Genomic DNA, 16,571 nt, shown 5'->3' with positions numbered 1-16,571 from the left:
TGCATTGCTGTCGGTTTCAGTTCTGTCCCTGGGTTGTTTGGAGTCACAGATAGGCTATTTGAAAAGACTGAAATAAAGAGGATGGTATTACCACAGGCCTCGCTGTGCTTGTCTGCATGAGACAGTGATGGACAGCTCTCTGGGGCTGACAACGCTGAGATTGCTCTCGCCCTGTCATTCCCGTCACACCTGGGAAACTTTCAGCAAAATGGGACCAATGTCTGAGCTCAACCTATTTGTTCAAGTAAGAGGGATATTCAATATTTCCCCCCGCCCTCGTCAGCCAAGCAAATCACAATATATGACTCATCCTCATATGAGAATTTGGATAAATTCCCAGTGACAGAAAATGTTGCCTTCCCAAGCTTGCAAGCTTAAAAATGAGGTCGGCGTCCATTTAAGTCAAAGTTAAGGCTTGTGGGAGTGTTGCTTCTGCTTTCTTCTCAGAGTTTTCTCAGGTGAGAAGTGCAGGCTCAGAACGGCGCGGACTCAGAACTCGTTCAGGAAAGTTGGTCAGTGCGCCCTGGTGTGTCCTGTACAGTAATAGAATGGTAATTAGTCCCTAAGAGATCGGCTGGGGGGCACAGGGTTGGTGTGTAGAGGCCTTTAAGGATCAGCCTGGACCGTAAACCGTAGGCTCTTTCCTGGTTTACCTTTGTCGACTTTACAGACTGTTTTTGGTCTGACAGCAATACTTACAGGCATGGGGGAAGTAAGTCATGGGGTGGGATAGTAGGGTTATCTAATTTCCTAAAAGGGTCAAAGTGAGTTTATTAACAAAGCCTCTGTTTCAGCAGACGTCTACAGTTGACGTGTTTGCGGGGATTACATTGGAAATGCCTGATAAGGATATCTAAGCCCACTGACAGTCTGCAATCACTCAGATAAGCTATCAGGAAGGCAGGCTTCCGAAACCATTAACTTACTACATTAGCATTGGGTCCCAGACCCCAGCCTCCACATTCTCTAAAGTACTACACTCGTGTCCCCAAAACTCTCACTCAGCTCACACTATGTTTCAACTGTAGTTTAATCAACTATAATTTACTGCACCACATTCAGTTTTGTGGCTTGTGATCATGCTGGCACTTAAAACCAATAATATTCAGAATTCAGAAAATGTACTAGTTATGTTTATAATTCATTGTTTATTTATGGAAAAGTATTTCATTGACTTTAAAATAATCCTCAAAAGGGCTGAATTTGTAGTTTGCTGAAAATATAATAAATATAATGCAAACACTTCCTGATGTAGGCTGTACTTCACATACATCAAAGTGTACGTTGTGTCACTAAGCACAAACATGTACATTTATCATAATGAAGACAGTGTCTACAATAAGTCATATTATTATTTCCTCTCATTTCTTTTATTGTATATGGTCAGTAATTTTTATGGGCATTTTGAATATTCTATATGAATATTCTATGAATTGTTTAAAAATATACCTAAAAACTCTATTTTTAAGAAGAGAAGTGTCAAAAGACCATGTGTGATTGGTGGTGGGATAAACACATTTCTAAGAGTCCTTGGCAAAGGTCAGAAGGAGATAATATGCCTCAAGGAGTTTGATGGAATGATAACAGTAAGAACAGATATGTGATCAGATTCTGGAATCCAGAATCTTAGCTTTAAGTCACAAAATGAACCCATAAATACCCCCTGGGAGAAAACCAGCACAAAAGCAGGCCACAGCCTGAGCAATAAAATGTGAGATTTTGAACACGGGAATTGCTACAGTCAACACCAGTGACCCCTTTACCGTGCGTTTCTCCAAGGAGCCTGACTCTTTCATGCTAATGCTGATTTTCCCTGCTCATCACCAACATGTCTAACACTTTCCAAATAATGAGATCATTAGTGTGTACCGTATATGGATATAATTTTTCCCAACTTAAGCCCTTATAATATTTGCATAGATGTAATAATTTATATGGTACAGAACCAAAATAATCACAGAAATTATTATATAAAAAAAACAGTAAATGATAAATGAGTGTTCAGGACATTTAAATGCCTTTATTATTCAATTTGCAAAGCAGCCAACTCTCAGCTGACTTCACCCCATATTTCACTTTTATTTGTCAGTATAATAAGTTTGCAGATGAATAATTTTCTTGCAAGCAGAAGACAGAGACAAGGGGCCCAGCACTAAAATGAGAGCAGTGTTTTTTGGCTCCTTTTTCAATTGACCTGTTAGACAGTCACTTTCTCCTTAAAATATCTCTAGACCCAAAGAAAAGGCTTTTCAAAAAGGAAAATCAGGCAAAATGAGTGCTTATAAACACTCTGTGATGCATATAGTGTACACTGGTCCCTGGAATGGCTGGTTGGTATATATAAAAGCCCTGAATGTGGTGCTCTCTGTTGACAAAGTAAAATAATGTTTCTTTGATTTTTCACATGCACAAGCATAAGACTAATCCCACGCTAAGAATACTTCTGATAAATGTAAGGATACCCCCACCACACACACACACACACACACACACAAACATACACAGCATTTAAAACTCAAAAAAGGGAATCAACCAGGGGAAGGGCTTGTAAGACACTGCATCAACCACAACCTGGAAATGGGTCAGATCAATAAGCATTTGGATATTTGTCTTCATCAGAGGTTTTTAATTCAGGGTGTCACAGCCAAGATGGATCCCTGCACAGCAAGAGGGGGGTTATGGAGTAGCAGTTCAAGAGGAGTGTTCAACCATGACCTCTGAGCCAAACACAGAGGAACACAGGGAAGAAAAAAACAGTATAATGCACTAAAGATTTGACTTCCAAATCTGTTGCATGTCATTATGCATGTTCTGTTCCAAGATTTGAGGAAAACTTTGTAGCCTCTGTGGAACTCCTTTTGTTCACCATTTTGGGGAAAAGGGGTGACAGCACAGGAGAAAAGACTACAACAGAGAGATGCCTCAAGAATAACGCAGCACAAAATGAGACGGTGACAGTGAGCAAGGATGTGCAGAGCAAAGGCATTGCTCTGGTCCCATATCCTGTCAGGGTTGGCTTGGATAGGAAATGAGAACAAGTTTGTTCAATCAAGATTTATCACTTCAACAGAAGTAGAGGATTCGTCTCCTCTCATGCTGGCTTTCGCTTCCAGATCGTTCCTGCACCTTATCAGTCACGCGCCGTTATGCAAACTGATTATCTGTCCTTTAAACAAGTGCATGTCCCACACGAGGTAGGAATTAATCACCTGCCATGCTCCTTTATTTTTTTAATAGCTAGGCCTCAAGCCAGGCTCCGGAGATCACCATCATTTAACATACTAAGACAGTCTCATTGTTTGCTGCCAGGTCCACAACACCTCACTGCTTTGCTAACAGAAGACAAGCCCTGCTGTCTTGACAAGCAGTCAGAGCAGTAGAATAGAGGTGGGTGGACAGAGGAATGGCACACAAAACTCATTAAGTTCTATTACCACATGCATCAGTTAAAGTACCTCTTCATACCTACTGATGACCCTTTAATTCCTGAAATAAACATGACACGTACAAAGGCATCTTACAGTGGGCATAGACCCCCAGAACAGTAAATCAGACACTAATACCCCTTTTCCATTAGTATGCCATGGTGCGCCCAGGTGATTTCAAGGTGAGCAGCTACCAGGAAATGTCTGCCTTTTAAGAAACTAGAAGATCCTCCACAATAGAACCCGGGAGCACAGACCTGACAGGACTTAATACTTGTTGACACAGAAATGCTTACCAATCATTCCTTACCAGAAAGTGAATGACGTACAATAGCGTGCGATGTGAACACAAAGGGCTTTGAGGCATTCGCACTTTTACCAAAAAAAAAAAAAAACACACACACACATTGCTGCCTCTACAGAGCAATATAGGGATAGCCACAGTGTTGCACAGGGAGCTGGGAAAAATTCTCTTATAGTTTCAGCCTCATTCTACAGTTGGCTGTTAAGACTGTGGACGATGAATAAAAAGAAATCTAACCATCTACAGAGACAACTATGGTTTATCTCTAAAAATTCTGAAGGCAAGATCTGTTTACCTTTGTGGAGTCATATTCCTTTCTGTTAGTGGTAGGATGTTATAGTGATGACAATATGCATTTCACAGAATGTGACATTAGGCTACACCTGCTGTGAAGGATGCCCTTCACCAACTCCGCCTACAGGCTTTATCTCAGTGGAATGGCACCAGCTAAGTTACAGGATCATAAACTTCATTGTCAGGCTCCTCAGTAACAGAAACACATAGAGGTTTTACTAAATTTTACAGTATGGCATGCCAGCGGAAAGGGAGTTTAAAAGGGGCATACATTGAACTACCAGAGATGGATTATTGCATGATAATTTGGTAATATTAATAAATAAGCATGCAGAATACTTCTGAAAAGGGACGAACTGTTCTAATTCCATGCTGCCTATCACTGCTACATCAAAAAAAAAAAAAATTGTTCGCACTTAGAGCTCTAGCATGCAGCCTCTCAGATTTTTTTCACAGAATTTCAGTGGCAAGCGTGACTCAATCTTCCTCTTTGCTCTCAGCTTGCCATTTAAGTTAACAATCAAGATCAAGATACATCAGGCAGGTCAGACTTTCCCCAAACTGAGAGGAGCTATTTTTAATCTGCTCTGTGAGAGACTAAGAACATCAAAAAATGACTGTGATTATGATTAGATCTATAAGAATTAACATCAACATTTACAGCTGTCAAAGATTACCTGCTTGCTGTGGAAAAATGTGGTGTGCAATGACTCCAAATGACCCTCTTTCCCTCTCTTGTTCTTCTCAATCTCTCCCTTAGATCCTTCTTGCTAAATGCCTAAGATGTTTTTCTTTGCTTTTTTTACAGGATTTGCCTGATTGTTGTTGCTGTTCTTTTTCATTGAGATGTGTTGCAGTGATAAATGATTCAATGGACATTCTGTTTGTATTGTATTGTAATTAAAATAGCTGCAATAGATAAGTTTTGACTGGATAATGAGCTTCTCAATCCTTTTATTCTCCTCTTCACTTTCCCTTTACCTTTTCCCTGAATAGGAAAGAGTTAGCTGTTCCTTTACTATTTTTGATGTATTTCCTATTACCAGTATTGGTATTCCCTGGAGTTGGTTTCCTTTTGTCATTGATTCTCATACACTGAGGGAATTTGCCATCCACAGAATGGATGGCCCCCTGCCTCAAAATAATTGACAGGTTCCAATCTCAGTTGCTATCTCAGTAACTAATCATCAACAGAGTAATAATTTCCTTTCCAGTTTGCATATGGAAATTTGGCTTTATCTTGAGTAACATTCTAGCAACTGATTCTTTTTTTATATATCAAGAAATGCATTGTGCTAATTAAAGGATTGCATGAATTACTGTTTGCAAAGTTGCTGGAATAAAACCTTGCAGAGCCTTCCAAAGCACAACCCTCGGCTCTTGCCTGTCAGTTGCTGTATCTGTAAGATGATGCAAACGGAGACTCTGACAGAGGCAGATGGTTAGAAACATGTCCACCCCTCCTTTGTTTGTCTAAGATGTTTATGCAGGATGTATCGGTGGTAAACTGGTTCTCTTGGCTCACTTCTCTCTATTGTTGGCTTTGATTTTAGCCCTGCATATCTATGGGTAATTCCTCTCGAATAAACACACAGAGAAAATGTGTTCTTTGTTTACCCAAACAAACACCAGCAGTGATGCCTGGTGAATGCAAGAAACGGGGTGTCAAGAAAACTGATGTAGCTTGGTCAGCGGTGGGAGTGGCCTGAAAACTGTACCTGTGCCACATCAGGTTAGTTTGAATCCAGAAATGAAGACATGGTGGTTACAACCTGAAGGGGAGTGTGACATGGCTAAAGGTTGCATTATGATACAGGCTGTATGGCAATGTTGCTGGGGAGTCTTTGGCAGGCTAAGCAGCTTGTGCAGAATACAGTGCGCATGGCATCTGCCAAAAGGCTGTTTGCAGTCTGAGGGAAGACAATGCATAATCTCTCAAGTGAGATGCCAGCAGGGTCCATCCAGCAAATATACGGTCCTGATTGTGTTCCCTCTGTAAAAGCCAGGCAGCTGAATTAATTCTCAATAAGTCAGAGGGAGAAAGGCTTCTGGGAGTAACAATGGGTCAATAGGTATGCGCAATAAATTAAGGATGACACTGAAAGTATGACATGGCTGAAATTCACTGAGCATGCCCAGTGACTGTACAGTAAAGCAGGTCAATATAAAGTGGGACCTGCTGACTTTGTTTTGTTTGCCTGTTTATTTGGCAGAAACTTCCAGCTGTAATTGAACAGTTCGTGAGCCGCATAAATTCCCATAGTTTCACAAAGGGACAAGCATTGTGCCAATAAGATGGACACATTGTGGTGGAGATACCTGGAGGGATCTCATCATGATCAAATTTTGATCCCACCATGCTCATTCTGCACTGTCTTTGAAGTAGTAGTAGGAAAAGAATGACTCAGGTATACTTTCAGCAATCTCCTAAATCAGTCTTGAGGGTTTTCGAGCTCAGGCAAATGTATCGTCATGAATGTATGCATAAGATGCCTTGAATAATCCCTACATACTTACTGACCACTGGGATCAATAAACCCTAAAAGAACAACAAATGGGAATATTGATTTTGGGAAACAGTAGACACCATTCACATCAGGGAAAAGACCGATCAAAATAGTAAGCATTATTTACAGACAAAAGAGGGGCCCCCCCGTTTAAGAGACCGTCATTTACCCAATGGGAATTTAATTTACTTTGCTCATTTAAATGGCAAAAGAACAGAAACGGCACGTGCTAAAGATGTAACTGGCAGCGACGGGACAGAAGACTCGGTGCGCTGAAAGCCAAATCTGAGGCTGCGCTGTGCAATTGTTCACCGAACTCATGCGTCACTGTCATTGTTTAACAGCTCCACTAATCTGATGCCAACATGGTGCAGATCCAAGCCAAACGCTGTGCCCAGTTTGCTCCTCTGTGAGCTGCATGCTGAGAGGACCCGGAGGATGGAGGAGCACAATGTTTTTCTGGAGTTTCATCGGAAGAATTTCTTTTAATTAACATTTACAATAATTTCAGCTATCAAGAAGGCCTTAGCTCTTCTTTACCACTAAATTACAGCATCTAAGGTGAATCAGCATCTTGTCTCTTACATGTTTAGTACATTTGGGTCAAAAAGTAGTGTACGGTAAGCAGCTTTATTGGTAAATCATCAACTGTATCGCTTAAATGTGCTTCAATGACTAAACACATTATGTATTAATAGCTGTGTCATTTGAAGACATCCTTAATGGATGGAGATAAGGGCTGGTAATCTCAGTGAGCATCTGGAAGGAGTTCACAGTTGTAAACATATGCATAATAGTGTCCACCCTCATATACACACCCTGCTGTGAAAAACCAGGTCACTCCTACTTTCAGCAGCCAGTCACTCAGGTATATCAGGTGTAGATAGCACACTGTGAAGCCCTGGGCACATGAAGCAGTTCTGTCTATCGCTCCAGCACACCTGGCAGCCATTACAGGTTATCTCCCACAGGTATTTCACACCTGTTTTTATACCACTGATGTTGTACACTGATGAAGTTATTAGGACACAGGCAGTAACTCCACACATACAGAGGTGTTGCTATTATAAGGTGTGTGTGTGTGTGTGAGAGAGAGAGAGAGAGAGAGAGAGAGACTGTATGTGCGAAGGTGTGTTTGGTTTGTTCATATGTAGTCTTTGAGAGGTGTGGTGTGACAGGGAAATTTATTTATGTGTTTTTATTTGAATACTTTAATGATATTTTACTCATCATAATTGCATTCTTCACACACAAGGAATTTGGTTCTGGTCATTGGTGTCTCTCAAGCAATACAGACAATATACAGACAATGTACATATTATTTACAGACAATACACAATATACAAGAAATACACAGATTACATAAAAGACAAACAATATACATAAAGTGCAGGTGTGTGTGGTAGTGCAAACAACAATAATGTGCATCGTGTATGGGAATGAAATTGTGATGTATTGGTATTTGTACTTTGTACAATACAGTACTTGTAGATGCGAAGCAGGGTGTCATAACTATCTGAAGAAACAAGAGTAGCTATGGCATAGCAGATGATACTGGTGAACAATAGACCTACTGTGCCAAAGTGCAGAGACACTGTGGCAAATCCTGAAAGTGAATATCTTGAAATAGTATGTGCCTTAAAGGATAAATAGTAGAATTAGGATGTTAACCCTGCTCTATCTTTTCTAATCACCTTTGTAAGACATTAGCACAGCAAATCCTCTTTGATGAGTCATCGTCTCCAGTGTAGTAAGTGCCAAAGTCCTGCAGAAAGTTTTAATAGTGGCTCTTCCTTTCCTTTGTCCTCTGAGCGGGGAGCTCGGCCTGCCACTGCGAAAGCAGTTTCTATCTTTGGTGCTCAGGAGCTTGACTGAGTCAAACCTCTTTCACTAATGTACTGGCCTGCCATGACGACTATGGGAGCTGAAGTTCTGCTGCTGGCAGCAAAGCCTGGATTGGAGAATAAGAAACACGCAGAAAAGAGAGCCTTCACACCCGGGTTTTTTTTTTTGCCCTCTCACAAAGCTGTGTGGAACCTTCCTTTTAGATAATCCTAATTATATGCAATCTTGGAGAAGTTGCATAAGCAAAAGAGTTAACCTTTTTAAAGTTCATTTGCCCTGAGCTGTTGGGCAGTGTAGGATTTCTATTGTATCCGTGGGCCAGATCCATTCATCTTTAATATGTGTTTCTTTTCAGACATGAAAATCATCTCTCTGGAGCTGGAGTTTCATTAAACGTAATAACCTTCACAGAATGCAACTGGCTATGAACCGCTCCAAAACAAAATCCGGTAAAGTCTTGGGATTAGAATGGGATCTCACTCAAAGGAGGAACCTCTGAGTTTTGTTAGAATCAATTTTTTCATCAAAAAACATTCTCTGGAGTCCACAGGAACAGATTATTATATAAAGTTCAGTGACTGAGTGGTTTAAAAACTGTGAGACAGATACTGTAGTCAATATTTTACTCAATAATGAAAAATTAATTTGCAGGTGGGGTAGGGTCATACCTTTCATCACACTATATTAGCAATGCTGAGTCTTTTCAGAACCATAAAAGGCAGAAAATTTGAATGCTGACAGCACATCATATTCAGTACCTATATGTCTTTCAAGCAAACAATTAGATTCTGATTACATGCCCAAACTGAATTTCAGATATTTTAAGGCACAGTGGCAGATCTTCAGTCATAATCGATAGTCGTTAGACAGAAATAAAATAATCAATTCAAGTGCAAATTCCAGCATTCTGTCAATTATGAAACATATACAGCAAACTCACCCAGGAAACAAACTTTGTGAGCTTAGGATAACAGATTTCATTTCTCAGAGACACAACGCTTGTTACCCCTAACATTTCATCACCAAAGCAGGGACAGTCTCAGCACAATAAAGTACAACGAGGCAGAGCCAAGTCCCAGAGCAGTCACTGATCTCTCAGTCCCTGGCTTGTTCATCATCTCAAAGGCACTTCAGCTAAGGAAATCCAGTCTGAAGTATGTCATCTGCATGCCTTCTCTTCCTCACTTCCATTATGTTTTTGGTTGATGACACTGGCTACATTGCTGACCAACTGGAGCTTTTAGGCTGAGCGGGGGACTGGGGGATGGGGGTTTCGGGTATATGTGGAAAAGGTGCTCAGAGAGGTAAGTACAGATCGATCATCGACCCTCTGAGTCTATGGACAAATCCTGTACCCACTAGAGGCTGACATTTTTTTGGGAATCCTGTGGGTTGCGGGATTCCTATGGGATTCCCGCAGGATGGGGAATGGGGAATTTCACGATTCATCACGTGACTGGGACGGGACAGGAAGAAAAGTCAACAGGAGTGGGCGATATGGGAATCCTAATAACAATAGGTCAGTTTTTATATATAAATATGCAGTTCTAATATGAAAAAACACTGTTTTCTTTATTTTGAACTAGGGCTGTCAAGCGATTAAAAAAAAAAAATCATATTAATCATTAATTATATGCTTTGTGATTAAGTAATCTGAATTCATCGCATATATCATTATTTGCCTATATCACATATTAATATTAAAAGTGGCTTGCTTGCCTATTTTATAGCTAGCCTTTACGTGTGTCAGTGCTCCCGCCTCCTAGCCCTGCGCTTTTGGTTTTTTTTCCCTTTTTCCCTTGTGTTTCTGCCCGGCCCTTCTCTCCGCCCTGTCTCCGCCTGGTTACCTGCGCACCTGCATCTCATCCCCTCGTCGGTCTGTCCCTTTATATGCCCTGCTCGCTGTGCAGTCTTTGCTAGTTCGTCACAGTGTTTTTCGCCTGTTTCGTCCCCGCGTTATCTTTGTTCGCTGTTTTTGTGATTTCGACCTGCCTGTTTTTGACTCCGTTTTTTGCCTGCCACTTTGCTTTGTTCGCCTGATCGTGCCCTCCCGTTTTCCGACCCTGCCCGTTCTGACTTTCCCGTTTTTGGATTTGCCCTCGGACTGCCTCTCTGGTTTTGACCCTGCCTGTGTCCTGGTTTTTGATTCTGCCGTGTGTTTCTCTGCCCTCGCGTTTTTTGGGTCTGCGACTGAGTCCTAGCCTGTGCTGCCTGACAACGTGTATGATAAAAAGTAGCTGGCGAACCTGCTGTCAGGTATGAAAGAAAGTAGCTAGCTAGCCTTTTCATGTATGATAAAAAGCAGGAAGCTAGGGAACCGGCATCCCTGTCAGCATGGCTGTGATTATCTTCGGCACTCGGCTTGCGGACTTGTACCTACGACAGAATCACAGCCGTGCTGATATTCAGTATAGCAGCACTCCCTCTGTGACATTGCTTAAATGCACAGTGATGCATGGGGTCAAGGGGCATGTAGAGCGCAATTAATCTGCGTTAATTTTTTTGACGTGTTGTTTTTTCTATAATTAATTAACCAAAATTAACGTGCTATTTTGACAACCCTATTTTGAACATAATGCTAGTTGTTGTCTTTTTTATTCTCTCCTGTCTGCTCTGGTGGCTGGTTGCTGGTTGGTTGCAGGCAGCCACCTGCCCAGTACATGACATGTGTGGATTGACGACACATGATACAGCCACCAAAAAAATGCCATGGCCAACAATGGAGTCGCAGTCAGATTGGGGGAAGACAGCATTGCAACGCAGAGTAAAGGACAATGATCCATGTAACACACTGACAGAGCTTTATGTTTTTGTGCCCTTTAGTGAAGGCATTTTGGTTTTTGGGTTAAGGCAATGTATGCCTAATGCCATATTTCTACAGGTGAACCAGTGTTCTTGGTACTGCCAACGTACTGGCCAAATGGTGTGAATAAAAAACTGTGCAGTAGAACACAAAGCAATCTAAGAAAAGGATGGTGAGAACATTAAATCAAAATCATTGCATTGCCTAAAGACTACCCCCCCAACCACCCCCCCCCCCCCCCCCCCCCCCCGCCACTAAACAAAACAGGAACGGGATGGGACGGGAATCATTCTTCCGGGATTGAGACAGGACAGAAGTATCTTTGTGGGAGTGGGATGGGACAGGGGTGAAAATCCACTCCCGTGTCACCCTCTAGTACCAACCTGATACACTGACACCTCTTTACAGGATCACAATGCTCTTTATTTAATATGTCCTGACCATGGACATGAACCTTTTATGTTACATGATATTTCTAGATTCCCTGCCTAAATTGACTGCATTGGTGCACAGACACAGTACAAGACAACTATTTCCAGGTGGCTAGTCTATTTTTTATGTGTTTTGTGCTGTGGTCCATTCCAAATTCAGCCAAGAGTGATAATTTCACAGTCAGTTAAGGAACCCTCCAAAGTGATTTTAATGGGCAGGCATTAAACAAGACAAATGTGTGCACTTTTCCTAGCCGGCAGTAAGATTTACAGTGTGTGATTTTTTTTTTTTCTTTTAATTTGTTAAAGTACCTTGTGATGTAAGCAGTTTTCCACTGGCAAATGCTGCCAGCTCCTACAGTACATGCAGATGCAGACACACTGATATACAGACGCCATCACCGCACACACAGACACTGAGGGAAACAGGCCGAGTGTACATCAGATACACAAGCACCTTACCAGACAAAAATAATAATGAAAGAAACATACAGCAACAGACAGATAAACAGTCACAGCAATTTATCGATGATCCCTGCCAAACAGAACCACAACCCTTTGCTTGCAGTTTTCTGAAGGCAAACAGCTACAAGCAGACAAATACAGAAAGACAGGCCCTCATATTCTTTGGGTGTATCAAGATTATTTATGGGGATTACTGATTACCAGTGAAGGTTGTTATTTCTTCTGATATCATGGTAGCCACGTCAATGTGAGGCTCAAGAGAGGAGCATATCCGTTGATGTGGATACGCCTGCTCAAATCGGAGGAGACCTGTCTCACATTACTTGAAGCATAGATTTCGTGACTGAGTGCTCATGGGTGCAAAGGAACTGTCTGAAGGATTCTATATATTGGAAACTCAGAACAGGTGTAACACCTTGACTTGACAGCCCTTAGAATGCACCAGCCTGAAGGGTTGATATTGGAACCTATGAGCCTTTCAGTGCACCCTTCCAGCTTAGAAGGGAGAATCTCATTAGTTACCACGTTTAAGTACTCATTGGCAGGCTGCAATGGCAGCAATGCTGTGTTTGTGCACCATTGGTACACCGCAGAGTACGTCAAAGTAAATAAGTTAGCATTCCGCTGCTTATTGAAAATTAAGCTTTGACTGTGCTGGGTGTTTTAGGTGACTGTGGCAGCTGATATAAACTCACTTGTAATGATAAAAAAAGGGCCAAAAGAGAAGTGTAATTACAGAATGAATGTGATGAGTTTTTTTCTGTTTAAGACCTGGGAGAAAATCTTTGACAGTGTGGCCCTCTCATCTCTTGTCACAATCCTCTCACAAGTCTCTCATCTCTTATCTCTTGCTTTCTCAGTCTGACTCTCCAATGCAGCCATCTCCGCAACATTTTTGTTACATAAGGAACTTTATTTAAACACGTCCAAAAGGACTGCCTTTCTCCGATAAAAATACAATGAGATTCTCCGCTTTCAGTGCAGGGACATCGGCGCTGAATATAAAGGGCTTCCTCTGCTGAAGGAGACTCCTACAGCTGGCTGCACCGCTGGAGAAACACAACTGCTCCTGCGCTGAGGATTTACGCCGGGAATACTAAGCGGGATCCCACGGCCCCTGGAGGGATCTGAGAGGCAGCTCGCTCACCCTAGAGCAAGATCCCGCTCCGAGCGTTCACACTGGCGACGATGCTTTTAAGTTTCAAGTGTTTTGGGCTTTTTGTCTCTTTTTATGTGGGAGGCTGAAAATCAGGGGGAGACAAAACCACACAATGCAAATAATCTACAGTGCAATAGCTATGAAAATCAGGAACGACAGGATCCAACTGAAACTGTAGTATATCCGGGGGAAAATTCCAAACATATTACTGTCTCGGTTACAGAAAAGTCTGCGATGCCATTTATTATGACTAAGCAGAATCTCGCCTGAAAATGAAATTTAATTATATCATCAGTGCCCACGCATTATGCCATTAAACAGACGCACTACCTATAAGTAGCATCTGCCTTTGTATTGGCTGCTGGGAGAATTAGTGATAATTTGTACTGCAAGACCCTACAAGAGTAGTTTAAGTCTCATGTAATTAAAACATAAATGTCAACGAGTAGAGCAAACACAATGGTAAAGATATGATTTTCGCAACCCACGCAAATACAGGATTATGTATGAAACAGTAAGAAAAACATTGTACACAGGTAAAAAAAATATCACTGAAACCTATCCGACTGAAAAGATGCGATGTGAAATATGGTCAATGTTGCCAAGCTGACGCCTGCGTCACAGTCTGTGTATTGTTACCTATCAGCCGCACACATATGAAATTCAATCCAATTTAAATTGGCGCGTAAATAAATAAACGTTCAGTGAAACTGCGAAATGTTAATGTTTAAATGTAAAACACAGAGATTACCAAGGTAGAGGTATATTTATTGAACTGCAGCCTCGACATTGGCATCGTGACCCACACATATTTTTGGGCAAACGACACCGCTACTAATTATTGTGCGCACCCGAGCGCCTCAGCACTGCCCAACACATTGTGCTCCGGTCACGCACGTTTTCACAGCTGAATGACTTAATGAGTCATGGACAATGCAAAATCTACAAAACCACACGCAGAAGCTGCTGTTGTGAGCTCCAGAATTTTCTGAAACTGTACACTAATTTGCGTATGAGCGTTATGGAAAAGAAATGGGTAGCTTTTGATGCATACATACTCTTGTTATTCCAAACGCACATCCAGTAGTTGAACGCCAACATCGTTGTACATTAAATTGAAGGGACACGGTAACCCTGAACTTATGCACAGACGCGGTATACTTTTCAAAAGTTTGTAGCAATATCAAGACTATACAATCATATCTTAATGAAGAATTGCAACTTTTACATATCTTGATGACCTATTGCCCTTAAATACAATTTGCAGATATTTTGATTAAAAAAAAAACAGTTAAAACACCAAGAGGTATTTGTGCACGCTCAATTGCCAAAGTTTACCACCTGTAACTTCCGAACCATGTACATTACAACTATGCTTAAAATGCAAATTTAGCACATACCTGTGTTTTCAGAGGTTCCCCTTGCTCAATGATGCTGATAAAAGGGATCTCCAAAAAAGAAGCCATAAATTCCACTTGTACGAGCTCTTCCTGGGTCTGGGGGAAGGCGAGCACAGCGGAGACCCCCTGTACAACGATAGCCTGGCAGACGCACCTGAAGAGGGACTCCGGGTCTCCGTTGAGGGGCTCGCGCGGCACCATTTCCAAGCTCAGGTTGTATGGAAGGAAGTTGTCCCCAGTTTGAGCCAGACCGGTGAGGGCGCGGTTCAGGGCAGCCTGCACCCTGGCCGGCTGGCGGGTAGGCAGAAGAGCACCCAGGCGCACGGTATGTCCTATCTGCGCCAGGATGTGGCAAGGCTGGGGATGAAGATGACAAGGGTCGATGAAGGAATGGAGAACGACTTGGAACCCGAAGTAAAAGTATGCCAAGAATCTTGAGAAGATTAAATTCATCCTGCTTCGCTCTCAATCGGAATGAGGTATTGTCAGAAGATAGCATTGCTTGCCTTATTTCGTTGTCCCTTTTTTCCTTTCTTTTGTTCTTAATTCCGTTTTGTTGACGATGATATGAGTGGTGATCTATAGATGGAGTTATAGTGCGAATGTGAGGATACGGTGGAGAAGGGGAGGGGGGTGAACGCTGGAAAGGCGGAGATGCCGCTCGACTGTCATTCGGCGTTAACACCGGCGAAGATGTCGTGAGGCGGTGATACGAACAAGTGAACGGTTGTTTGAGTGTGTAACCTATGATCAATAACAGTGAAATTCCGATATGAAACTGCATGTGCATTTTTGTTTATGGGTTTATCCACGGCTATTATTGTACAGTAATTACACGTATATAATGTATGTGCGTGTGTGTGTGTATGGCTTTTTCCAGTCGTTTTTTTGCCAGGGAGGTGTTGAGCGGATAGGGTTCATTGCCCCTAATAGTATTTGTTGACCTAAATAAAGTTTCGATGTCTTTGGTTCAATTTTGTCTGATCTCACCACACAATTAGCACAAGTCAAGTAAAACAAACGCGTTACAAGTTGTTATAAATTTGCACCTGTTACTGTGAAAATGGTTTAAACAAACATGCATGGCAACATTTCTGACGGTTTTGGTGTGCACTGAACAGACATCAGTACTGCAGCGCCGGTAGAAGTCTTGGTACGGTTACTGTACATAGGAAAAATACCAACCATCTGAGTGAGAGAATCTCTGTATTAACCAAGAGAAATCACTGACCATAGAGGCGCACTGTACCAGCGACTTGTTTATTATGTAACGAAGTTCAAATGTTCTCTTTTTGGAATGACGATTTCTTAATTTAGAATGCATTTCATTATTTCTGAGATGATTTCAAATGTTATCATAAAATAAGAGCTAGACTTTATTTAGATAACAATAAGAACGGGAAGTAGACTAATCTAAGTAATTACATTAGGTTCTGCCAAACTGCTGTGCAGTTTATTTGTGTTAAATGTATGGGGTATGTATAGGATTGCGTTTGAGGCAAAGCTGGAAACGGCTTTAGGAAACGGATGGCGAAAGAATCGGTGTCTAGCATCATCGTAACAGTGTGCTTAGAGGTTTCATGGTATGTATTGTGTAATTACAGCGTTGCAAGACAATTTATAAATGCATACATACGAATGCGTTTTAAAGTTATAATTTTACTAAAATGAAGAATGTAAAATCACAAATTGGGCAGCAGTGGGCAGCAGCAGTAAGGAGGAGGGTTTGTAATCCAGAGGTTACCAGTTCATATCCAAGGCCAGATAATGCTGCTGTACTCTTCAACAAGGTACTTAACTGGCACTGCCACAGTAGATGTCCAGCTGTAAAAAAAATATATAATGGATAACATGTAAAAACAAAAGAATAAGAATAAGAATAAGAAAGCAATGTAAGTTTCTCTGGATAAGAGTTGCTGCAAAGCAAATCTAATGTAA

General features: G+C 41.6%; 1 protein-coding gene across 1 annotated transcript in view; it reads right to left on the bottom strand.

Annotated features, from left to right (window-relative positions):
• grin3bb (glutamate receptor, ionotropic, N-methyl-D-aspartate 3Bb) overlaps window positions 1–15,277 on the bottom strand; it is a 53,213-nt gene extending 37,936 nt beyond the window's left edge. Inside the window, exon 1 of the mRNA XM_036519448.1 lies at window positions 14,634–15,277. Coding sequence (XP_036375341.1) covers window positions 14,634–15,086 — 453 coding nt within the window. The 5' untranslated portion in view covers window positions 15,087–15,277. The remainder of the gene's footprint in view (window positions 1–14,633) is intronic.
• Between the last annotated feature and the right edge of the window lie 1,294 nt (window positions 15,278–16,571).

Source organism: Megalops cyprinoides, chromosome 2 (assembly GCF_013368585.1).
Source record: "Megalops cyprinoides isolate fMegCyp1 chromosome 2, fMegCyp1.pri, whole genome shotgun sequence".
NCBI classification, from domain to species: domain Eukaryota; kingdom Metazoa; phylum Chordata; class Actinopteri; order Elopiformes; family Megalopidae; genus Megalops; species Megalops cyprinoides.
The sequence above is the reverse complement of the archived record's forward strand: the minus strand, read 5'-3'. Positions and strand labels throughout refer to the sequence as shown.